The sequence below is a fragment of the Epinephelus moara genome, chromosome 8, assembly GCF_006386435.1.
Source record: "Epinephelus moara isolate mb chromosome 8, YSFRI_EMoa_1.0, whole genome shotgun sequence".
NCBI lineage: Eukaryota > Metazoa > Chordata > Actinopteri > Perciformes > Serranidae > Epinephelus > Epinephelus moara.
The window spans coordinates 25165299-25190577 of NC_065513.1; the positions used below are offsets into that span (position 1 = coordinate 25165299).

Genomic DNA, 25279 nt, shown 5'->3' on the forward strand with positions numbered 1-25279 from the left:
AACTACATACCATAAACCTGACCTAACAAACAAGGCCACAAAAAAACCCCACAAAACCAAGTGGCAGGCGAGGCAGATACCCTAATAGCGCAATACTGTAGGCCAAAGGCTGAATAAGAATACCTACTATACGCTGTACTGTACGTCTGGAACAAGTTAGTGCAAACACATCAATATAAAGTGATGCTTTGGCCTGCACGACATTCTAATGTGTTAACTGTGTCTGTTCTCACCATGCTTCCCCCCAGAAATACACCAATCGAAACCAAAAATAACAGTAATTATTGTCGTAATCATGTGAGTAGTGGGGGGTGGAGGGGGAATGGATAGTTAGCGCTCCATCCCCTCTGTGACTGATTCATTTAAAAACTTCTGTGTTTTATCAAAAAAACAAACAAAAAAATTGTTATTGTTATTTGGCAGTGGACACATTATAAAGTGTAAATTATAAGGTTCCGATCAATATTTTTTCTAGCTTGTATGATTAAAAACTGGAGATACTAATCTCAAAAAAAGACAAGTTATCAAGGTCCTGCCTATCTCTGCCGGCAAGTTGTGCACAAAGAATTGTGGGTACTTCCTGCCCACTGAGGATACACACATTCATCCTTGAAAATTATCTTAACTAAGAACTCTGTCCTTGGTAGAATTTCAGTGATCCTTGACATTGGAACAGTCATTTGGCAGGATTCAATGACATAGCCTCCATGAAATTCAGCCATTTAAGGATCCTTTCTTGACTTTGAGAAGCACCTAGGATTAGTTGGTACTCGCTGCCATCAGCTGCCATCCAGTTGTTGATTCATGCAGACTGGCTTTGAACGGCTGATTCCATATGACGTCAGAGGCATGGATGTATTTTGTACAACCTCCCGGTATGACAGCCACAGTTATGTTGTTGTTCCGCTTGAGCTCTGCTTTTGCAGCAGCACGGATGTGACGTCCATCAGTATCCCAGACAAGGAGACGAGGACCAAGGTTAAGGTTCCTCACCACTTTTTCAACCAGTCTGCAGTCACATCGTCGTTCATCCAGCTGTTTTTGGAGGAGGTCACCACCACTCCACTGATGGTTTGCATTGCATAGACTTCCCTGGTTCAACACCACATAAGGCTTCAGTTGTGTCCCATCCACTTTCGCAGCCAACACCATAGTTAGATGACTCTTCTCATGGCCTGTAGTTTTCAGTGGAACACTGTGTGCACCTCTCGTGTCCACTGTAGTTGGACCGACCATATCAAACCACACCACTGTGTCATCCATAGATATGATGCTCTTATCCTGTATCTTCTTCTCAATCTGTTGTGTTGTAAATGTGACAGAATTCCTTCCAGCTTCCCAGTAAAGTACATTGTGTCTTCTGGGCAGCAGTTCCTGACAGAAAAGTTGTCTGTCAAGCCAGCCAGCACTAGCAGCAAAGTCCTCCCCATCTCTGTTGTCACTCACGGTGGCGTAGATTTCTTTAGCCTTCACTCTGATCATCTTGTGGGAGGCTCTGAGATTTTGTGCCCGCATGCCGTGGATCTACTCAAACATGTTTAGCTCCAGCTCATCGCAACCCTTCTTCCTCCCACCAAGAAGCAGTCTGGCCCTGTTAATCTTGTCGTCATCCTCAGACAGACGTTGAAGTTCAACTATATTTTTTTGCCATTCTATCGTTCTCTCAGGATGGACGGAGAAATGTCTTGCTCCTCCTACAGTTAGCGATGCTCATTTTACAGCACCCGAGGATTTACGACACCCGGCATACACAGATCCACTCTCCTTATTGTCTTAAAACACACCTGCCTGTCAGCAACGAGCCTATTTAGTCTACCGAAAATGAAAAGGGGTGAAAACCAAACAGAGACAGGAGGGGACATTTTTTGGGGCCAGCAATGTAACGAATATAAGCATTAGCAGGTAATGTGCGGACATAGCAGTTAGTAGGCAATGAGCAACGGACTTCACATGACAATATTTACAACTTGGATTAATTTTTTCATGATAAATCCTTTTTTCCATAAAATGAGCTGAATGATTGAACTGTGGAGAATCTAACTGAGCTAACGATTAATAGCATGTCCATGATGACAAAACTGTAAACATTTATACACTTTTCACAAACCCGTAAGCTTTAAGAGGTTTTAAATTTCAAAGAACTTGTATAAAAATGATGACTCTAATTGGGACCTGTGTTTACTTGTCAAAATGTGTGGCCACACCCTACGATTAAAAGGGACCCGGTGTCAAACTTGGCTTTTGATTGAAGTTTTAGACCCTTTTTTTTTGGGAATGTCAAAGGTATATTATGCAGGATTGTTGGTTACCATCTGTAAACACCTATAGATTTCCCGAGCACAGAAAGTAGGGAAATACAGGCAGAGTCTCTGCCTTAAAATACACCACTACACACTTCTAGTATGTCATAAGTGATGATTAAGAGTGATTATTTCTTTATGAGTCTAATACATATATTGTTTTTAGGAAATTCTAAGGTAAGCAGCTAAACAGGGTTGTTCTTATTATATTAATTAGGATTAACTAGCTCTACACTGCAATACAAGAACGTCCAACATTGTCGCACGTCTGAATACAACCTCACATCGTGTCAATCATGTTTGCACACTGAGTCCGAAACTTTTGTCCGTCATTAAAATTGTCAGAACAGGTTTGATTTTCTGCGTTTAGAGTCGTTTGACCAAGACACAGCTGTGACAAGACAGAAGAATGGGGCACACACAGAATATATAGTAATATTCAGATAGGTGATGATGAAGAGGAGAAGGATGTGGACCGCACACAGACAAAGACATCTCCGCCCCTTTATGCAACCATGGTGCCAAATGCAGGACAGGGAGGGAGTGGTGACAGCCAGGTCGGTAACTCCAGTGAAGAGAGGCAAAGGAGGAAATGTGTCTTTCGTTTTATCACATATTGCGAATTTTCACAACGAATAGAGCAATAAAATATATCAGAATCAGTGTGCATGGTCTCTGTGCGTAACGATTTTTTTTTGGATGACAGATTAAAAGAACACATCCAAAAAAATGGACTCAGTGTGCAAAGGCCTCACTGTTTTAGCACAATATGTATGTAGCCATCAAGTGTTCGCATTTCAAAACAAGTCAGATGGAAACATAAAATCAGCTCGAGACTGTTGTCAACCAACTGAAGGAGCTAACGTTAGATAAATTAGTAAGCTCAGCATATTAGTCATTTCAGTCAGCAAAATCAATAATCACCAGCAAGAAATGTGGAGCCTGCTTTTCAAATCAAGGATCCATGTTTAAGAAATTACCACAAATTTCAGATTTTTGCCACTGTCTGATGAAGGGCTGGTGCCTGAAACATCACATGTGGTGATAAGATTAAAATTTCTAAAGGGAGCAGTTTCTGGTGTGCGGACCTGTTGTTTTTGTATTTTTGTATTTGTTCTTCTGTCCAGCACCCAGTTTCTGTCGTTGATGGATGTGCGTGCTGTTTTATGAATCTTGAAATCCTCCACTGTTCTCATTGTAAACTACACATGTGCTATGCAAGAACAGAGCGTGATAAGTGTAGCAACAGTAACTTAGGGGGGGCAGAGCTTAGCAGTGTTTGTGATTGTGAGTGAGCACACAAGAGGCGTGACAGTACCTGTGGTTAGTTCTGCAGGAGGGAGGAAGTGTTGAGGAAACAGCAAGAGAGAGAAAAGAGACAACAGAGACAAATTAGATCTCGAACACGTCAACATACTTAATACTACTAAATTATCTGACATGCACTTCACAAATAGTGTTGTCAGTCATGCCTGGTCTCTGAGCTTGTTTCAAAAAACATATTGATTTCACAAACACAATACACAAAACAACAAAGAAAAAACACATATTTAACATGCACATAAGAAAAAATAATAACAACATCAGGCCCACAGTGTGGGAAAAAGACAGAACAACAACCCTAATCCCTAGCTTCAAGGATGTGTAGGTATGTAACGCACCCTCAGCAACTTGAGAGATAAAAGAGAAAGAGAAACATTTCTAAAATGTAATTTGTGTTAATTGATGAGGATGAGAATGATGAGATGTTAAACAGAAAAAACAGATCTAAAAACACTGACCATGAACACACTATGAATCTAGATGTGTAAAATTTAACTTTAACATTTGATAAAAGCATTTGTAATAATAAATATTTATATCAGTCACCATAATAGTAAGGCTCCTTCTCCGTTCCTGTAAATTAGGACAACAACAAACAGATCATATATTTTAATGTACATATTATCATATTATATCATGACAGTGACAGTATCTGCACACTGGGTGAAAGCTATATTTTAGAATATGACAAATGTAATGTCAGCCATTTGCCTGATATGTCTTATGTTGTCATCTGTCTGTCACTCCTTGCCTTTTTAAGTCCAAAGTTTTCAGTGCTTTATTCCAATATGCAGGTACTCTCTCTACCTTTCTTGATACCATTATACTGTACATGATCACCTTTCTGCATCTTCATAAAATAGTTCATGCCTATGTGCATCTCACATGTCATCTATGTACTCTCTATGATTTAATATGCAAAAATCTGCCACATTCTGTGTTCTATCAAATAATAATAATAATAACAACGCCTCCTCCCTCAAATCTGGTGGTTACTGATAATTGCAGAATCAAAAGTGTACCTTGCCAGTATGGCATCCCTTTTTTGGCAAAAAAAGTATTCTCCTGTCAGATTCAAGCTGTGAGACAGCATCAGTGAGAGGAAGGTGCTTTAAAAGTTTAAAGGGGGAGTCTTCTTCAAATAATCATCAAAAACACCCCCCATGAACTGTAACAAGTTCATGATCATGGCATAAAGAATAGAAAGCAAAGAGAGACACTGAGAATAGCAAAAAAAAAAAAAAAAGCAACCAAAAAGTATGTATTCCAGGCTGGGGTTGGGCAGTATATCGATATTACAACATGACATTGGATATCTTCTAAGATTTTGGAGTTTGTAATATCAATGAATGTTTTCTTTTCCTGGTTTAAAAGGCTAAGTGCTCTAATTTTCTGAACTGACCAGAGTGTACTGCTTTTACCCACTTTATACCCACATCATTATAGTCACACTACTGACAGTTATTTATCAGAAATATCATTTTGTAAATATTTTATGAAAACACCAATAGTCAACTTTACAATATCGTTGCAATATCAGTATTGAGGTATTTGGTCAAAAATATTGTGGTATTTGATTTTCCCCACATCACTCAGTGCTACTACAGGCTAAGAAGTATTTGCAAGTTAAATCAATATACCAGTTAAAAAACTAGAATTACCGCCGGGTGGTTGTATGCCTCCATGCGTCATTCAAGTTTCTCTTAAAGTTTACATCCATGTCTGTGTAAACATGGAGGCTTCACACAAATCTTCCCCCCCAGGACAGCAGGGAAGATCCATACAGTCAGCACAGTCTCAAATTGGACACCCAGGATTAGTGTCACCAAATAAGTATCGGACCAAATATCTCCCTTCTGTTGCTGATATATGACGTTGAATACTGGCCAGAAAAGTGTTTTATGTAAAATATTACGATGTAACAGTGAAGCTGACCTTTGACCTTTTGGACATAAAATGTCATCACTTCATCATTGTATCCTTTCGGACATTTGGGTGAAGTTTTGTCATAATTAGCATATAATATTTTTGAGTTACGGCCAAAAACATATTTTGTGAGGTCACACCAACCTTGACCTTTGACCACCAAAATTCTAATCAGTGTATTCTTCAGTCCAAGTGGACGTCTGTCTCAAATTTTAAGAAATTCCCTGAAGGTGCTCTTGAGATATCGCGTTTATGACAATGAGACAAATGCAAGGTCACAGTGACCTTAACCTTTAAACTTGGGCCGCCAAAATCTAATCAGGTCATCCTCTAGTCCATGTGAACATTTGTGCCAAATTTGAAGGAATTCCCTCAAGGCGTTCTTGAGATATCATGATCACGAGAATGTGATAGACAAGGTCACATTGATCTTGACCTTTGATGGTCACAGGTAAAAAAAAATAAAAAATAAAAAAACTAATCAGTTTATCGTTGAGTCCAAGAGGACATTTGTGCCAAATTTGAAGAATTTCTTTAAGGTGTTTTTGAGATATTGTGTTCACAAGGATGGGACGACAGACAACCCAAAAACATAATGCCTCTGGCCATTTGCCATTATGACAAAGTGGTGTTGTTTTATTACGATTAATGATCAATGAATCTTTTGGTCTAAAAAGAATTTAAGAAAATGGTGAACAGTTCCTACCACAACTTTCTAAAGACTAAGACATTTTCCAATTGCTCGAAGGAGGTATCACAGATGAGCAGATGTTGGGCTAGCAGCATCGGAGAAACACTGATTTGTAACATGAAACTGAGCGTTGTTTTTTTTTTTTTACCTGGTCTGTTTTTTTTTTTTAAAGAGGACGAGACCTCTGTGAATAATTCAGCTCCCGGTAAAAACCTCAACAATGAGCACTGAATGAATTCTAACCAGGAGAAGTTTCTGCTGGTTGCACTCTGCAGTCCTCACAGGTAGATACCACTAAAATCCACCTAAATCTTACACACTGGACCTTAATAAAAGTAAAAGCTTATTTTGTGTTGTGCAATGTTACTCCTCACCATTCCAGGGCTTGCGCATAAAGTGAGCCTCCACCTCCTTTTGGTCCAACCCATATTGGTTTTTAGCCAAAAGCGTGTAGCGGCCATTGTTGAGGTGTGTGGGGCTGTCCAGCTGCAGGCAGCCGTGGTATTCTCTCTCTGTGATGTCATGGATTATGGTCATGATGTAGACATCCTCTGTCACTGCTTCACCATCCAGAAACCACTCTAGGTGCGGCTCTGGGTTTCCTAAAAAGGTTATAAAGACAAAAAAAGAGACTGATTTTCACTGATTTCTTATTCTTCAATCATCATTAAAAGGACATCATGTGCATGTCTTACCTGAGACACTGAAAGGGATGCACCAGTGATGGTCAGGGATCGCATCACTCAGCTTAGTGATCTTAGGAGGAACTAAATGTGGTAGAGAGAATACAGAGTTTAAGAGCCACAATGTGAAATATAGACAGAAAGAAAGATAAATCCAAAGAGCAATTCAGACCCAAAACTACTGAAGCATGCAAAAACACAGTTGTCTTCTGCAGCTTTTAATTCTCTGCACTGACGAACACTTTGACACAGTAATCTACATTGAATTAGGGCTGCCTGCCAGAGGGCAAACGTACAGAGTATATCCAGCAGCAGCGAGGACTCTTTCTCTCCAACAATGTTCTCAGCTGTGCAGCTGATCTTGCTGTTGTGGTCCAGCGACGACAGGTTGTACAGTCGCAGCACTGACACCTGGCCTGATGTCAAGATCTGTGTGAGTAGACACATCCATATATCAGCATAAAGATTTGGATATTTTCTCTAACGTACAAGTTAAAATAATGTTTGGTATATGTGACAAATTGTACAAAGCATCCCAGGGTGTAGGTTTTGTTTAACATTAGCGGTTACATGTATGAAGTGGGAGATTTGGGGTCCTCCCCGAGAAATGTTGACCACCGAAACCTGATTTTTGGCACCAATTTGTGCCTTGTCTGAATCAATATATGATGGAAATGTGTCAAAACAAAACTTGTCTGCCTGAATATTTAGGGGAACATGTACCCTGCATCCTTCCCGTGAAATCTACACCTATGGAACCATCAGATTCAGCTCATTGTACCGATGAAATCATCCATTAATGGTACTTTATATAAAAGGCAACATAAATCAGTGACAGTATCTCTCGCTCTGTCAGCCTGAGTTATAGTGAAACACTATGTCAGTGGGTGTACACTAAAATTACAGTAACAGCATACTTAAAAATGAAGTCAATGTCTTACAGGGATCATTTAGTTGTGGGGGGGTTTCTAGTACTCTGACTGCAAAGTTTGCATGTGTGCTGACGACATATAGCTGAGCTCAGTTATCAAATGTCTGTGGAATCAAGGATCAGCAAAGCATCTAGCACTGCAAATCATAATTTTTTTTAATTATATAAGTATAATTTTCCGGAGCTCAAGGTGACTGTTTTTTTTTTGTGGGTTTTTTCTGACAACACTCCAAAAGCCCAAAAAATGTTAGTGTATTATCATATATGACAGAGATTTGAAAATGACTGAAACAATTATTTATTTAGATGGTTTTTTTTTTTCTGTCAATTTATAGCCATGTTTCCATGAAATTGTCAGGTGAATTTTAAGCGAGCTTTTCACAAAAAGAAATGCAATTAGACACGTTTTTTTTTACTTTGTTTGGCGTGAATAATCTAGGCTCCGCAAAGCATAGTTTCATCTAAAGTTGGCAGTATAGGCTACGCATTATGCATGAATCTATCTGCCAGTAAACAAACCCTCTAATCCATCTACAAGAGAAAAACAATGACAGGTCTTAAGGAATTTGTTTTATTTGGGCAAGTTTTAATTGTTTATTAATCTTAGCTAGTATTGGCCTTGTTTCATGCTATCCTAAGACGAAGACAAATTAATGAAATGATTCTAATGCACAGATGACGCTGACGGCAGAAACGGGTGATCAGACTTGAGTTTAATGTTCGCTACATCAGAATTTGTTCCGCATAAGTGTTTTCATATCCCATTTATTGCATCAAGTCTTTCACTGCACTTGACAGAGTTTCAAGTTTTTCGGTTTTCATAAAGCTTTTCTGAAATGATACTTAAAAATGTAAACATGTGGATGCCAACATGGCTAATAAATTGGTTAGCTGAATAACAGTTTCAGCTCTAGAACCATTAATACTTAAGACAAGTGATGTGACATGACATGTAATCCAAAGGGTTTATGTTTCTGCAACCCAGTCTCACTCTGAAGTCGTCGAAATCCGGTGCTTGGGCAGTGACTTGCAGTGTCAGTCAATGACGAAAAAGCCGTCCTTAAACATGGGCATGATACGCGGCTGGTCGCTGTTAAAGGTTAATGGTGCTCAGCGGCATCGGGGGCGGGGGGGAGCCAACGGGATACAAATGAAAGTTAAGGCGACGAAAGTCCGCGTAGGGTGGGCACTGGGTTTGCATCCCGTAAGATTATAAAGCCAAACCCTGTTCTTTTTTCCTAAACCTAACCACTTTTTGTTGCCTAAACCTAACCAAATGCAGTAGTTTTTGAGGGCAAAAAAAACACCAATTTGTGGTATTTTACTGATGTAGTGCGTTTAGTTTAAAATAAACTGTATGTAAACGGTAAATTTCCTGTGAAAACGGAAGTGTACTTTAAGAGAAGACAATGCATGTAACAAGCATTAATTGACAAGGTGTCCCAAAACATCTTAATCCAATGCACCCAGGGTACCTTTCACATGGTATCTGGACATGGAAAGTCCATGACCATATGTCGACATGTGACAAGGTCGCAGTGAGAATGAATGTGTCAGTATCCATGTGTGTGACCTGACCTCATAGTTGGAGACCAACACCATGTTCCATATGAGCTCAGGAGAGGGCACTCCAGAGGTCGTACAGGACAGCTCCACTTGTGTCCCCTCCATTTTTACCACTTTGGACGGGCTCAACGTTGCCATGGGAACCTCTACATACAACCAGGGAGTGGGACGGAGGAGAAGCCGGGGAGGAAGGCGCAGAGGTGGAGAGGAGGGGAGAGAAAAGGGAGGAAGCAAACTTAGGATTCATGGCCAACTCTTGTCTTTTCAGTTGAAACACAAAGCACGTAACAACCTCGACAATAAGAGTGGAAGAGCAGGCAAACACACACCCACTACCACAGAGTGAAAAGAAAGACACACGAAGAAAAGACCTCGAATTCAATCTCCTTCGTTCTCACTCTCTCGCTCCCTCTCTTTTGCTTTCATTTAAGCACACTCACCCCAATCAAACAGTCAGACAAAGAGACAGAGTTCAAACACAGCGATGGTTACACTGATTACTAGTGCATGTCTTCAGCAGCCCAAGTACTAAATTGATTGGACACAGTCTGAAGCCTCAGTCAAAGCAAAGACACTGGTGACTCTGTGCGTGTGTGCGTATATGTGTGTGTGTGTGTGTGTGTGTGTGTGTGTGTGTGTGTGTGTGTGTGTGTGCATAGTGCTGACCAGGAGGTGACCTGAGTATGACCAATCACACTCAATCAGAGTCTTGCCACCCTCATCCCCTGTCCAATAACATCCCTGATGAAGAAAGAGGAGAAGGAAAGAAAAAGAGAACAGAGAGATGAGAGGTGGAAAAACAAAAAGGAGGAGGAGATGAGAACCTGAGGAAGAAAAGAAGATGAGAAGAAACAGAAAAGGTGAGAACAAAGCCAAGAGAGGGAAAAGAAAAGAAGCTGACACAAGACAAGACTCGAGGGGAGGTTTCATTATGCGTCCTTGGGTCCTCTCTCCTCCCGTGACCCGAAAATCGTTCCCCATTCGTTACCATTGAGGATCTACAGATTTCTTAAATGCACCTCAAGGAGACGAGGAAAGAGGAGGATACACAGGTGTATCCAACACAGAAGTCTGGGGGTGTGTGACATATGAATGCCGCACGTCAACACTTAGCACTTGTGTTGCTTAAAGGGGTACTTTGCTGATTTTGAACCAGGCCTGCGTCACCATGTTGTGGCGAGTGTGGTGTGTGCAGATAAATGGTGTTAAGAAGCCTCCGTGCCACCGGCTTCTGGAGCGCCCCACCTGTCCACTGGCCAAAATCTGCGGGATGACTCAAAATGACGTGTTTCGTGTCACCCAGCAATTTTTGCTCAGGCCATGGGCGGGGACACTCCGCACACAGCAGTGACACAGACCTGGTTGAAATGGGCTAAGTATCCTTTTAAGACTGACATTTTGGAACGAAGGAATTTCTCATCTGGCAGCTTCCGCTACTCCGCCCTCGCGTCTCTTCCTCGCATCTCACAATGCCTTGCTAGGAGGAGCTAAGGCCAGAGAAGTGTGGGATGTGAGGAGACAAGTTAGTGTAATGAAAAGCACCCAAAGAGAAGGGAAGAAGAGGAGAAGAGAGAAAACGAGAATAAAAGAAAGGAGGAAAAGAGAAGAAAGGACGAGAGGAGGATACAAGATGAGAACAGAGATAAGTGAAGACGAAGAGGAGAAGAGACAAGACGAAAAAGAAAAGAAGATGAGAACAAATTGAGGAGAGGGGAAGAAGCGCAGACAAGATGAGAATAAGATGAAGAGAAGGAGAAAAAAGGAGAACAAAAAGAAGAGAGGAGAAGAAATGGGTGTCGACAGCTACTGCAGATAAAACTGGACAGATTCCTTATCGAACCCGTTCCTCTTCCCCCCTCCTCCCCTCCTCCTCCACCTCTTCTGTCCGTCGGCAGAATGCTTATCACCAGGGCAACCCACTTATCACTACGGCAACCCACTCAATCACTGTGAGACGCACTAAAAACCAGTCATTTCGGTGGTGGCAGGCCAGCTGCCATATCAGAACCACATATCTTAACAGGCCCTCGGTAAATCAGCTTTCTACTGACACTACAGCCATCTGCAGGTCGCACACGCACACACACACACACGCATGCACGCAAGCACGCACACACACACAAAGCTAGACCCCACAGAAATCAGAATAAAACTTCTGGAAACCTATTTGGTTTTGATGTGAGTGCAGTTGTCATGACCTGTCAGTACACAGAAAATTATTTCCATGTTAAATTATTTACAGGCGCGGCTTTGGTAGTCAAACCACCCATGACATCCTGTGTGATTGTAATCCTTTAGTGGCTGGGATGTGTTCAGAATCAACAAGTAGGATTGAAGAGGAATTTACCGTAATTAGCACGTGCAGACTGGCCTGTGTCTGTGACAACACGAGTCATTACGTGGAAAGATTTCGCCATTATGTGCTTCAGCGTTTGGCATGCTCTACAGCCCACCTGCAGCCAGTTGTTAACATATGGAAAACACTAGCAGTCAAGTGTCTGCGCAGGGCGAGCCAACTAATGCACATGTATCACAACTGAAAGGAAACCAGACACTGTAAAAAAAAAAAAAAAAAAAACAGCATTTGGTGGAATGTATTCTCTTTTTGTTCTTTTAAAAATCCCAACTCAAGGCCCGCTTACTTGTGTTCAGCTGTCTTCACCTTTGTACGGAATTTGCCCTGTTATCATTGAGGTGGATTATTGGCATACAAGCCCAGTAGCTGTATTGATTTTATCTGAAGCATTAAAAAAATATCAGAAATAGGCAAGAAAGTGGACCTTGAATTTGTTTTTCTAGACTACTATTTCCAAAGTCAAGAGTGGACTTTTGTGCTTTAAGTTACAATTTTGAAGATCTCAGCATCATTCTATTTGGCTGCACCTATTTTGGTAATCAAAGGTGTGTTTTTGAGCCCCAATGCTTCAAACATACGTGAGGTAAAGAGCTAGCTGTTGCGGTAGCTCTGCCTACCCACTCTGGCAGACCAACCATGGCTGTATCAAGAAAACTGAAAACAGCCTTGAAGGCGGGGCCCCTTTCATTTCTATCAGAGTTGCTCAGTGGTGCACGAAGCCAAAAAAACTTAAAGGGGAAGTTCCGTTTTTTACAACCTGGACCTTATTTCTGGCATTAAATAGAGTTGTTTACTCACCCAGATAAGTTTGGTGTCATTTGGAGTCCTTCGGAAGATATTTAGATCCGCGAGAGCCGCGTACATCCATATAGTGGGAATGATCGGGGCACCGACAATGAGGCTCTAAATAACACATTATCTGCCGCGAAACTTGTTCATTTCACCAATATGTTTTTAGGAATCGCTAGAGTTGCTTGTCATCATCATCCGGGTCATTTATACTGACCTACTAACCTCTGACCTGGATGATGTCATCCAGGTGCGCGCGCCGCCGCACACCCGCAGCACGGCTCTGTTTACAACTGGAATTTGCTACTGTTAGTTTTTTGAAACATGGCTGAATATTTGTCAGATTTTGAGGTTGTGGACGACGACTTTGAATATGATGGACGTCCTTACCGTTTTGAGCCAGAGTATACGGATGAGGAGCTCTTTGAAAGGAGGATGCGGAGGCAGAGAGAGGAACAGCTGGCCAGAGAACAACAAACCGCTGCACGTCCGAGAATAGATGCTAACTGGTGGTGTTCTTGTGGACAATGTTCCACTATGCCAACAGAGGAGGAATGCCTTTGTTGCTCCGAGTGGGATTTGAGGCCAGGAGATACACGTCTGGATGTCTCCAGAAATGACTGTCTCACAACTACAGAGGATTTCACTTCTATGATCAACCGGGCTGTTGTAGAGACTTTTTTTCGTGTCCCGAAAGTAAACTGGAAGACCCAGCCAAAGCCTGCAGGACCGAACGGGCAACTTTCGATTGAGTAAGTAGCCTACACACATGCATAAATTGTTTATTTTCCTTGAATTTGTTTGCTTGATAAGTAAATAACTATGAGAATTTACATTTCTTTAGTTTCTTCTCATCGCTTGTGTAGAACGGCCCGCACACTGCACAAAAAGCAGAGGCACTTCTTATGCAAAACGTGAATTTATTATTACATAGTGCTCAGTGACAAAAAGTGAGAAACAGAAAGGTGAACGTTTCGGTGGTACGAATTGCCTCTGACATCATCCAGGTCAGAGGTTAGTAGGTCAGTATAAATGACCTGGATGATGATGACAAGCAACTCTAGCGATTCATAAAAAAATATTGGTGAAATGAACGAGTTTCGCGGCAGATAATGTGTTATTTAGAGCCTCATTGTCGGTGCCCTGATAATTTCCACTATATGGATGTACGCGGCTCTCGCAGATCTAAATATCTTCCGAAGGACTCCAAATGACACCAAACTTATCTGGGTGAGTAAACAACCGTATTTAATGCCAGAAATAAGGTCCAGGTTGTAAAAAACGGAACCTCCCCTTTTAACTTCCCGTGTGTAAAATTGGCTGACTTCCGACTTCAGTTGGGATAAAATTATTTTATTGTGCACTTATTCTAGACTTTTGAAATGTTAACGAACCAAATAGATCAATTCCGGTAGTGACACGAGTCATTTCGCTGAAGTTGTGACTTTTAAAAAATATATCCACTGGTTTAGACGTCTCTTTCAAAATTTAAGTCTATGGGGAAAAGTATTTTGGACCCAATGGCATCATCCGACAGACCTGCAAGTTGTAATTTCACTGTTTGGCCACTTTTAATTTTCTTTTATGGGAATGTCTCCACAAACACCTAGTTTGTTATAGTTAAAATGTAAGGGCTTTCATCTGTGGGTCATAGGCATAGTCACCGTTGAGTTACCTTACCTGATGACAGATTGTGACTCAACAGACATTTATTTAAAAGAAAAAAATCTTCTAGATGATTACTTTAACTTTGAACCCACACAGACAATAGCTGAAACTACACCAGCTGCGGAGCTCATGCAGTGTTTCCCACACAATTGGAAACTATGTGTGGCGGTAGCTGATGCCAAGGGCTGGGTTTTTTTTGCAGGTCTGTAGCGCAGGCAAAGCTCTTTGTGAGTGTATTTATCCTTAGCAGCAGTTTGTAGAGTTTGATGAGCAGGGTTGATAATTGACCAGTCGATCCGATCAGAGCTGATCAGATCAGATTGATGGACGAGAGGAGCAGTTGCTGTGAGTGAAAGCAGATTTTAGAACCAGCGCAATGAACGGTTAAGTTCAACTTTCACTGCACCTGACATTCTCGTGCTCCGTTCCAACAGTGCACCCAATGAACGGCCCAGCTCCAGAAATAGAAAATCAATATGTGGCGCCAGATGTTGATATTGTGGCCACCACCAATAAGTAAATGAATAAGTGGGAAACCCTGGCTCACATGTCAACATACTCTGTATTTTTTCTTTAGTTGCTCACATGTAGATCTGCGTTACCCAGAGAAATACAGATGGATGACAAATTAAAGGAAATCCGCTATAAAGAGTCTTAGTGAAGCACTGGGCCACCACCAGCCTCCAGAGCATCTTCAGAGCTTGTTGGCATACTGTGGATTATCCGAGTCTCTGCACTTTACTGAAGGGATTAACACCATCAAGTGAGTCGTCATGTGGCCAGTATGGAAGCATCTGCATGTATTAATGTTTCTCAACTCATTTTTTCAGGTTTCTCCCTCTAATTTGTCACCTATCTTTACTTGAAGTCGCTTAGAGTAACAACGTGGGTTATGATGTCACTCTAGGTTTGTATTGACAGGCCAGAACTGGGCTTTTTATTTTTTCGGCTTCCATGTGGCTTCGTACTTCATGTTAAGATGGAGATGTTTCAAATGGGAAGCAAGTCATGAATCCATAAAACATCACACTCACATTTTCATTCATGCTCTCAGTCAAGGCTGGCAGGCCTGTCTGCCTCCTGGTGGTTTTTGGGAGGCATGGAAATGTCTGTAAGTGACACGCTGAAGCAGTCTGTGACATGGTTTGTCCTTGTTTTACATAAATCGTACATTGCCAGGATAAATAATTGGAAATATGTACTTGTACCATGAAAATATGCGATTTTTTCATTGATCTTTTGGCTTCGACTGCATGTAAATTATGTCTTAAAACTCGATCCCAACTGCTCTCATTTAGTCAGTCAAGATAATTTAACAGGAACCTAGGCATGGTTACTTTTGATTTTTACTGAGAAAAAAAGAAAAATCCATACATGTACAGGTGCTTGTGAAAAAGCTTCTTTTTAAATCTGACAATGTGTGGAATTTCTTCTTTTACATCTACTACTTTGTGGGACTTTGATGCAAAAGTAGCAGCTTATTTGCATTATCTCTCATTTTTACTCTACTCTTTATTGCCAGATGTAATTGCTGAGATGTCTGTGTTGCCAAAGGACCGTCTTTTCTACAAATAGTCATTTTTACAGGAAGATAATTGGGCAAGATTGCAACAATGAAAACCTCACCCTATCAAACCTAGAAGAATGAATGTGTGAAGAATACATCACATTAGCACTGAGGCCTTTAGTCCTTGACACTCCTTGAATTCAGATTACCTTCGTTCACCGGGAGCATGTGCTATGAATGGGCTTTGAATTACAAGCGCAGCATCGGGGATATGCCCCTGTGATGTGGAGCTGAATAGCTGCTCACAGCTCATATTTAAAAGCAAAACATCCGCTCTGGATTGAAACCTCTGCACAATACACCACAGCACACTTCAGCGTCATTGTTGTAGGTGTCATTGTTGTCAGCTCTTGTTATGGCCACAATAGGCACGTCGACATCGGTGTGTTTGCATTTATTATGCAAGGCTCAAGCCTTTCCACCACAGAGATGTGGTGATTTCTGACGAGAGACAGAGGCAGGCGAGAGAGAGAGGAATCTTTCACAAAGTTTACAGCAGGGAGAGAAGGAAATATGCCGGAAAGTGACACAACACAAAATCTGTCCCTGAGTTGCCTCTGTATATTTCCGTTGTTGTTGGAGCACAGTGACTACTGTCAGTGCTTTATGAGAGGCATTCACAAAGTGATTACCGCTCAAAGAAGGCAGAGGAATAGGGAGGAGAAAGGGAGACAGGGCTGGATGAGCAGCTTTGAAACCCAGAATTTGTTATAGATTATTAACTTCACGCCTAAAAACTGCTGTCAATCAAGTTGACTGGCTCTGACATCAGATCATTTGTAGGTTTTAGTTTTCCTCAAATCCGTCAATATCTTCCTTCCTTGGATGTATCCGTCACTCTGTAACTTTTTTTTTTAAACTTTAGCATTGCTATGTTTCAGTTATTGGCAATGATAATTAATAACTTGGGCTGTCAAAATAACGCGTTAAATTAGATTAATTATTCACAGAAAAAAATAACTGCATTCCATGGTGCCCTGTGCCCCGGTGTGTCATTGAAGGCCACAGTGGCTTTTTCGTATGATGGAGGCAGACGAGACGACACTGCTTGGCCCCATGAATGGAACATTTACATAAAAAAAAATGCCCAGATCGAACTGGAGCACAGTTCTCTGCATTTCTGCAGTAAGGAATTTTCGTACCATTGGAGTTCTTCAAGCCTGAAATATCACCTCAATGCAAAGCATTTAGCAGTGAACCCAGAGGTCCGAGCTCATACAGCCTCTGATGCTAGCGCTAGCAGCCAACCTCGTCAAGCCACACTCAACCAGATGTTCACAGGAACTGAGTAAGTCTACCTGTGACCGACTAACTAACTTCCTTACAAAATGGATAGCAATGGACTGCAGAACAGTTTCAGTGGTAGGGGACAGGGGGACAAATGTGTCCAAAATCCAGCAGCCATGACACAGCATCTCCTCGGCGCCATTTAATTTCATGTTCGTGATGCAGGGGGTATTCTACCCAAAATTTAGTGTAAATAATTGTGATTCAATCTATTTTGGTGTCTGATAAGCTCAACTCTGTCAGCACATAAGAATGTTGTTTGTTTTTGCAAACCACAGGAGGGCGGTGTTCGCGTCCCATGAGATTATAAAGCCAAACCCCGTTCTTTTTTCCTAAACCCAATCATGTGATTTTTGTTGCTGAAGGTAAATAACAACTACCATTGTTGTACCGACGTAGTGCGTTTATTTTAAAAGACACTGTATGTAAACGGAAAATTCTCTGTGAAAACGGAAGTGTATTTTGAAAGAAGACAATGCATGTAACAGGCAGAACTTGACACAGTGTCCCAGAACCAACTAGGGCTGTCAAAATTGCTCAAAAATGACATTCGAATATTCCTTCTAACCAACTAGGGCTGTCAAAATTGCTCAAAAATGACATTCGAATATTCCTTCTAAAAATAACTCATAAGTTCGAACCATTCAAAAAAAAATATTTTTTTGCATTATGTCCACAAGAGGGCAAACTAATACAAGGAAACATACTTGTATATGTATTAATACAAGGAAACATAACTACTTGTAGGTATTTTTATTTCAACATAAACGTCTTTGAAAACATTTACATACCTACACACTAAAACACATAAAACAATAATCTATAACATTACATTATAAACGACCGCGGACCTCTCGCTCGCCCCCCCTCTCTGACCCGTCACGCCAGGGCCACTCCGCCCGCGGAAGCGCTGCGAATAGCCTCGAAGCGCTGCGAATAGCCTCGAAGCGCCGAGAAGCGAAGCCAGTTTCCTTTCGGCGCCCATGTTAACCGATTGTGTCATCGCGAGCCGCGAGCCAATGTGTCAAGCAGTGCGTTCAGTGCAGCGGCCCAGGCCAACGCCCACTCGCAAAGAGGACAGCTGCGGTGGTGTTTTTTTTTCTCCACAATCGAATATCAATTTTCACATTTGAAGGTCCATTTTTTTTTTTCAAATTCGAATTTAAATTCGAATTTAGAATATTCCTTGACAGCCCAAGAACCAACACGCCCGTAGTATCTTTCACATTGCATCTGGACGTGGAAAGTCCATGACCAAATGTCGATATGTGACGAGGTCGGAATGAGAATGTGTTGGCCAAATTTAAAATTCTCACTTTCTACAATATCAGCACAGAGCGACTATTGTGGTTAGGTTTGGGAAAATATTGTGTTCATGGCAATAAATTAAGGTAATGTTAAGTTCAGGGCACTGTATAACTTGGTTAAGGTTAGAGAAACATCATTAAGGATTAATTTATAATAAAAAAAAAAAAAGGTGAAACTGGTCTCCTGCATTGAAGGCAGACACACCCATCCATCAGCTCAACCTCCACATTTACAGTTCCCTCCACCTCTCTACATAAAGGACATACTGCTTCCTGCATTTGCATTGAACGTAAATCGTGAGGCAAGGACCCGTCTAACATGGACATAATTCCTCATGATACTGAGCTGGTTCAGCTATGCATCATTCTTGTCATACGAAGGACCGCTGATACATTTAAAAAGAAACAAAACTGCACAGTATTCCACCTTTACACAGTTTTTTCTCAGTATTTCAAATTCTTAGCGATTCTGTTCCCATAAAGGTGATTTACTGAATTGTTTTGACCAGCTGTACTCTTCTGTTTTTGAAGCTGTTGTCTGTTTCAAACCCTTTTGAATCTGTCTGTTTGCAATACCTCACTGTTAAATGGCAGCAGTACGGCCTGAAAAGGACTGCAGAGAGGCCGAATGCAGCACTAAACGCCGTGTCCATTACCTTTTAAAAGACCACATAAAACATCATTGCTGCAAGACATGATTCTAATCTGTGTCAGTCTGCACTGTGCTGTTCTCCTCGTGAATTCTAACTTCTGTGCTCATTTTAAGTTTACTTTTACAGCTTTTTGTCTTGTTTGTTAAATTCCTTATTACCTAACAAATAAGTGGTCTCCCTATAGGAAATTCGAACATGTAAATAGCATCTTCTGCCCACGGACACAGGAGACATCTGGCCTTTTTGGTCAGCCTGTGCTGCCATTTACTGCTCGTGTCTGTGCCTACGTGCTGCATTTGTGTTTCACATATGCAACTGTAAGTGCACACCACACAAAAAGGAGCAGAGAGACAGAAGGAATTTGACACACAGCGAGATATTTAAGTATATACAGTGGTTATACTGTACAGCAGGGACACTCAGCTTACTTTGCTCTGGGGCCACTTTTGCAAAATGACAGGAAGACAGGGGCCAGTTAACAAACATGTGAGGACATTAGGGGCTTAACCTGGTCCTCTGTCAGGGGGGGCATCCAAGGATTCTCCACTGGCACTTTTGTTTTGATTAAGAAGCTCTTTTTTGATGCTTTTTATAGGGATGCACCAAGTGTGAAATTCTTGGCTGATGTTTGAAATCTCTTTTTGGCCGATGGACCATGGCTGATGTCCAATGGCCGATACGGATACTTTTCTTGTTTATTTTGTTTTTGTTATCATTTATTCCCCCTTTTGTGCCAGGGAAATAAAGAAATCTTCATTATGAAAAAAATAACTGAACTGTTTGTCATTTAGCTCTTGATTATCTTTGAATCAGCACAAATTCAATCATACAAAATTATGAAACACCCTTTAATATCATCTTTAACATGAAAAACATCAACCTTTTTCCTGTATATAATATATCATGATTCCCTCTCTAATATCTATTTTAGATTGCTGTTAAAACATCAACAAAATTTCTCACCAAAAACTACATTTTACAAGATTTGACCACATCAATATAACATAATAATTTACCTTTGGTTAATACTCATTTTTACAGAAGAGAGCTTGAACGCATCAAAATGCAAGCAGTTATTTCCCGTTACCAACTGCTAACAGCTAACCTTAACTAGCTCTCCTCCCGACACAGATTTGTTGGTCATAATGTAGCATTATCGGGGAAACAATAGGGTGCATCCCCTGACCTGTTGATAATGAGTTTACTGCATCCCTTCATCCTAACGGCGTCCCCTGAAAGATGTTCTTCCCAAACATGCTATTGGTAATGTCATCTAATTTGCTGATAGGCTGATGGCAGTCAACAATGCAAATGACGGTCGATACCGAAGTGCAGCCAACAAATCTGTACAACCCTACATTTTCATGCACTCTGGCACCTTATTGACATTCAAAGTACAAAAAAATATCAGAGAGTGAATCAATTCATTTTTATTATGGATTTGGAAAACAGTCAGCGGGTGAGTTGAGTATTACTGCTGTACAGTCCGTTCAGACATACAATGAGCCGAGGAGACGGAAGTTAGTGAAGGGATAAAAAGAGCAGAGGAAATAATGCTTGAAAAATAATCAATAGAAAGACAGAAAGTGGGATGACAAAGGGAAATAAAACCTGATAGACAGTCACTCCAGCCAAACAAATTGACAGACAGACAAACAGACTGATGAAGACAGAGGGGCACCGGCACTGTGATGTGGCCAGCAGAGGTCTGGTAATCCATCTGCTGTCAGCTCCACGGCACATGGGGAAAAGGCACCTTTGCTCGGGACAGCTGGTTTCAATTATTAACATTTGGATCGTTTAGCGAAAAGCAGATTTTAGCCACGAGTGTGATGGTAAAAAAAGCTTCAATGTCTTAATTTTCACATTAACGAGCATTACCCTAAAGTGATCTTACAACTTAAGAAAGACTTATTAAAGGGAATTAAAGAGTAGGGAGTTTATGGGGTCTTTTATTGTTTTAATCATTCTATTAACAAATAACTGAGAGCTTTAAAACCTTCAGCTGTTTAAGACGCAACATTTTTGCTTAGTGACACAGTCCACCTTGCATAGGACTGCAGTAACATCAGAGAAGCCTTTCTTTTAAAGTGAAGTTTAGTATAGGTCAGCAGTGGGAGCAGTCTGTGTTTGCCAGCCTTTTCGAGAGGCGCTCCAGCAGTAAACAGTCCACAGAGAGAAACAGACCAAGAGACATATGCGGGTGGCCTGAGAGATCAGTGTCAGCCTGAGGGCATCGTTGGGCACTTCCTCTGCTTTGTGCCTTCCTCATATGTCACTCAGAAATGCTCAGACGGACAGAAGAACAGACAGTCGTGCATGCGAGCAGACACAGAGATGGAAAATGAGTAATAAAGAGGAGGAGAGAGACAGACTGAGAGAGGGGGAGGCGAAAGATAGCGAGAGAGAAAATGACAGAGAGCACAAAAGGCCAGCAGTTTGGACTTTTGGTGTATCACTGTTAGCCCTGGGGCATTATTTGGCACCCCTGCTCCACCATGTCCTCCTCCTCATATGTCACACTGCCAGGGGGTCCCCTGCCTACCTCTCCAGGGGCCCTGCTGTAACTGTGCTAATGCCAAAAATAACCTCCGCTAATGGAAGGGAGGCAGAGGGGACGGATCAATAGGAGTTATCAATGACATTGTTAGCTTCCTGCATGCTAACTTATTGTTTGTGTCCCGACTGCCCTGAGCTATTTTGGACCAGATGGCAAAAATACTTTTAGATTCATGTTCTGGCTGATTGGAGAGCAAATTTGATTATGTTTCAATAGAGGCCTATAAAGCTTTTCTGACTGCTGTTATTGTGTGTTTTATAAATTCAAATCAGACATGAAGATCCCTTTATGTTCTCACTTTACAAAAATAAACTGGATCTGACTGGACTCATTGCCCCAAAGGCTGTCTGTGTTTCATTTGTTCGCCTGGGTCAAGCTCAAGCTCTAAATCATTACCAAATGTCACTTTTAGCCAGATTTGTGCTAATAAAAAGCAACAAATCCAGGCTGAGTGTGAACAGGCAGGTCAGGCTGTAATCTCACCCTGTTTATGAAAAGAACAGAGTCCAAACTAGAGACATTTATGAACAACTACGAAGAAGGAAAGAATAAAGCATCAATTAGCTGCCGACATTTATATATTTAAGCTTGATAAACGCTCCTGTATGCAAGTACATAAAAGGTTTGTGGTCTGTGGAAGTCTGTCTAGGAGTGAAAGCAAGCTTGCTGGTGAGCTTGACATCACACTTGTGTTGCGCTGGTTTGTAGACACATTATTCCTAATGGGGAAACTAAATATTGTTCCTTTGCAACTTAAACAAAGATGCAAAAAATTCTCATCAAGTTTTCACAATTAAATTTGTGGAAAATGCCTTTTATTGGTCATAAAACTGCGATTATTGCCGCTGCAGCGGAGTGCAGCTTTCCATAACTCCAGAAAGAATTTCTTCCTCGACGACCAAAACATGATGATTCAGAGAAAAAGGAAATGAAATCTGCTGCGTGACAGCAGGTCACCGGTGCCATAGGACATAGTGCAGATGGTCTTTATAACACTTCATTTTATTGTGATGCATGTGGGGAATTTCCCCCACTCAGCATCTTTTGAAACTCAATGATGTCATCTGTGTGTTGATCCACACAGACGGTCCCTCTCGGTGTGATGTCTCTCTGCTTCTATAATGTCCTGCACAGTGACCTTTCTACACCTGCAAGCAAATGTCTCGGTTGACTGTAACCAGTCTATAAGATGACATAACCTCTCACACACAAACACCACTCTGTAGGTCACATTTCTCTGTCCTCCATCTGGCAGATAATCTATGCATCATATGAGAAAGCGCAGAGATAGCGTCAGCTTGTTTAGAGTTGGTGGCCTTCTAATGACACCCTGCAGAGAAGAAAACTGCATTTTATGCCCTCTATAAAAGCTGAGTGTTCATGCATGTATTCATTTGGTCATTTGTCTGCTTGGTCAAGTGGAAGACATTGTAGCTTTCCGCACTGCACGGTGTCAAGAGAAATTACAATGTACAGGCTAAGCAGAGTCCTGCCTAAGTGAAATACAGTGTGTGCGCACACACACCAGCCTGTCACACACACACAGTCTGGTTTATAGTGCAGATTGCTGCAGTGGTTGTAGCTTGCATGAGTTTTATTCTATGTACTGTTATTCTCAGAGGTTTTAATAGCGAACTTCACCTTCTCCAGTTGTTCATCCTGCACACCTCCCGAGAGAACAGACAAAACACTTAGCACACTTGTCTTGCAATAACAAGTTATGTCTCGCACTTACACATTTATGCAAACACACACACACACACTCACACATGCACGCTTACATAAAATCATATGTGTCGCATGCAACACATATGAGAGCTCACAGTCAAAACAAAGATTACAGAAAACCTTTGTAGAGGAAACTATTAGGATTACTAATACAACACCTCCAGGTGTTTCAACACATTGCATCTGCTTCAGCTTGTGAATATCTTTTCCAGCTTGTTACCCTGTGTGTGTGTGTGTGTGTGTGTGTGTGTGTGTGTGTGTGTGTGTGTGTGTGTGTGTGTGTGTCCTCACCACAGTTAGGCAGTGTCAGTCTGGACAGCAGCTTGCGTGCTCCTCCATCCTCGATGCAGCGCAGCTCCTGAGTGTCTGCCTCCTCTCCTAACCACAGCTTGATCCACATGTTCTCACAGGAGCAGTGCAGAGGGTTCCCTGTCAGGATCCTACACGCACACACACAAAGTCAAGAACTGTCAAGAACTGTGAGTAGTAGAGCTAGATAGTAACTTTAAATTTGAACGGACAAAGCAATAGCTGAATTGAATTGAGCTATTGTCAAAGTGCCTTCAAGACACCATTCAACATTTTGTGAAATATGCTTGTTTGGTTTCTTCCTGAGAGTTAGAGGATTTAGATTGATACAGTCCATGTCTGTTAAATAAGAAGCTAATGCCAGCAGCATGTTAGCTTAGCTTTGCATAAAGATTAGAGATGGAAACAGTTGGCTCTGGTGAAGGGTGACAAAATACACATACCAGCACTGCATAATTCTGGATCCTACTGTATGGATCCCTACTGGGCTGTGATTTGTCAGTACTAGTCCTGACCATGACCTCTTTGCCCTAACGCCTCCGACCTCCACATGTCTAGTACTCGCCAATCACAGCACCAACACAAGGACACACACCAGGACCTCTAAAGCCCACTAATAACACATCATATCTTGTTTGTGTTATCCGTGCAAAGACCAAAGTATAAAAACAACAAGTTGTTGTGTTGTTATGTGCTGGACTTATTGACCGGGAGTTAGCCTGACTTCGCCAAACCAATACGCAAATGCGAGCTTGTCTGGTACCCTTTCAGTTTATTTCCCGATTTCCAAAGAAGGGTATTAACGCCCATACACTAAAATGTCTCTGGATATCAGAGCAATGACACGCTAAGAGACAGACGATTGTAAACAGACTACAGCGTGCAGAGATGAGCTGTGATGGTGTAGTATTAATGCATCTGTGAACAAGTGCTGCCATTTTGCCATTGGAACTTGAATGTAGTTCTTCAACAGGAAGTTCCACATCTGCTGATCCCATTTTGGTTTTTTCTGACAATGCCTTAACGGCTCACGACTTTGCATTTCCTAGGAAATCGAAGCACCCAACTGTTTCTGAGATTGGCTGGTATTCATTGCCTTCATTGGTTGGGTTGGTTGGGTTTACGCAAGAGGAGTGAGATTGGTTAGGGTTGGGGTAAGAATGGCAGAGTAAGTCAGAGTAGGGCAGGTCATGCCTTTGTTATCCAAGGAAATGCAAATTTTCCAACAGGGCTCCTCTTTACTAAGCCAGGTTTATGCGTGTAATTTGTGTAAGGCACAAAGGCCATATTGAATAAACAGTTGTGACTGGTCTAACTCATCTTGGGTCAGCTGGAAGTCTGTCTGAATAAAACATGAGCTCATAGATTGGTCTGCAGTAGCTAGTAACTGTCTGGAATTTGTTGCCACTGTGAGGTTGTGAGGTAGCCAGCTGAGGGTCCATGTCATTGGTTCGACAGCCCATTGGTTCGACATCCCATTAGTCCGACTGTCCGCGGTGCTGAACGGGCGTATGGTGTGCCGCGACCGGCTTGAGGCGGAGCAGGCTCACGGCTTATGTGTTTGTCACTTTCTTTTTCATTTTAACGCACACCATGATCTTTTCCTGACCCTAACCAAGTGGTTTTTGTGCCTAA

General features: G+C 41.6%; 1 protein-coding gene across 3 annotated transcripts in view; it reads right to left on the reverse strand.

Annotated features, from left to right (window-relative positions):
* ntrk2a (neurotrophic tyrosine kinase, receptor, type 2a) overlaps positions 1-25279 on the reverse strand; it is a 135905-nt gene that overhangs the window by 99345 nt on the left and 11281 nt on the right. For 2 of the 3 annotated variants that reach the window (XM_050050850.1, XM_050050851.1), the window contains exons 5-10: positions 23627-23775; positions 9433-9566; positions 7220-7352; positions 6936-7007; positions 6615-6842; positions 4170-4196 (exon numbers count right to left, since the gene is read on the reverse strand). In XM_050050850.1, the coding sequence (XP_049906807.1) occupies positions 4170-4196; positions 6615-6842; positions 6936-7007; positions 7220-7352; positions 9433-9566; positions 23627-23775 (743 nt within the window). The remainder of the gene's footprint in view (positions 1-4169; positions 4197-6614; positions 6843-6935; positions 7008-7219; positions 7353-9432; positions 9567-23626; positions 23776-25279) is intronic. The other variant, XM_050050852.1, reaches the window with a different exon arrangement.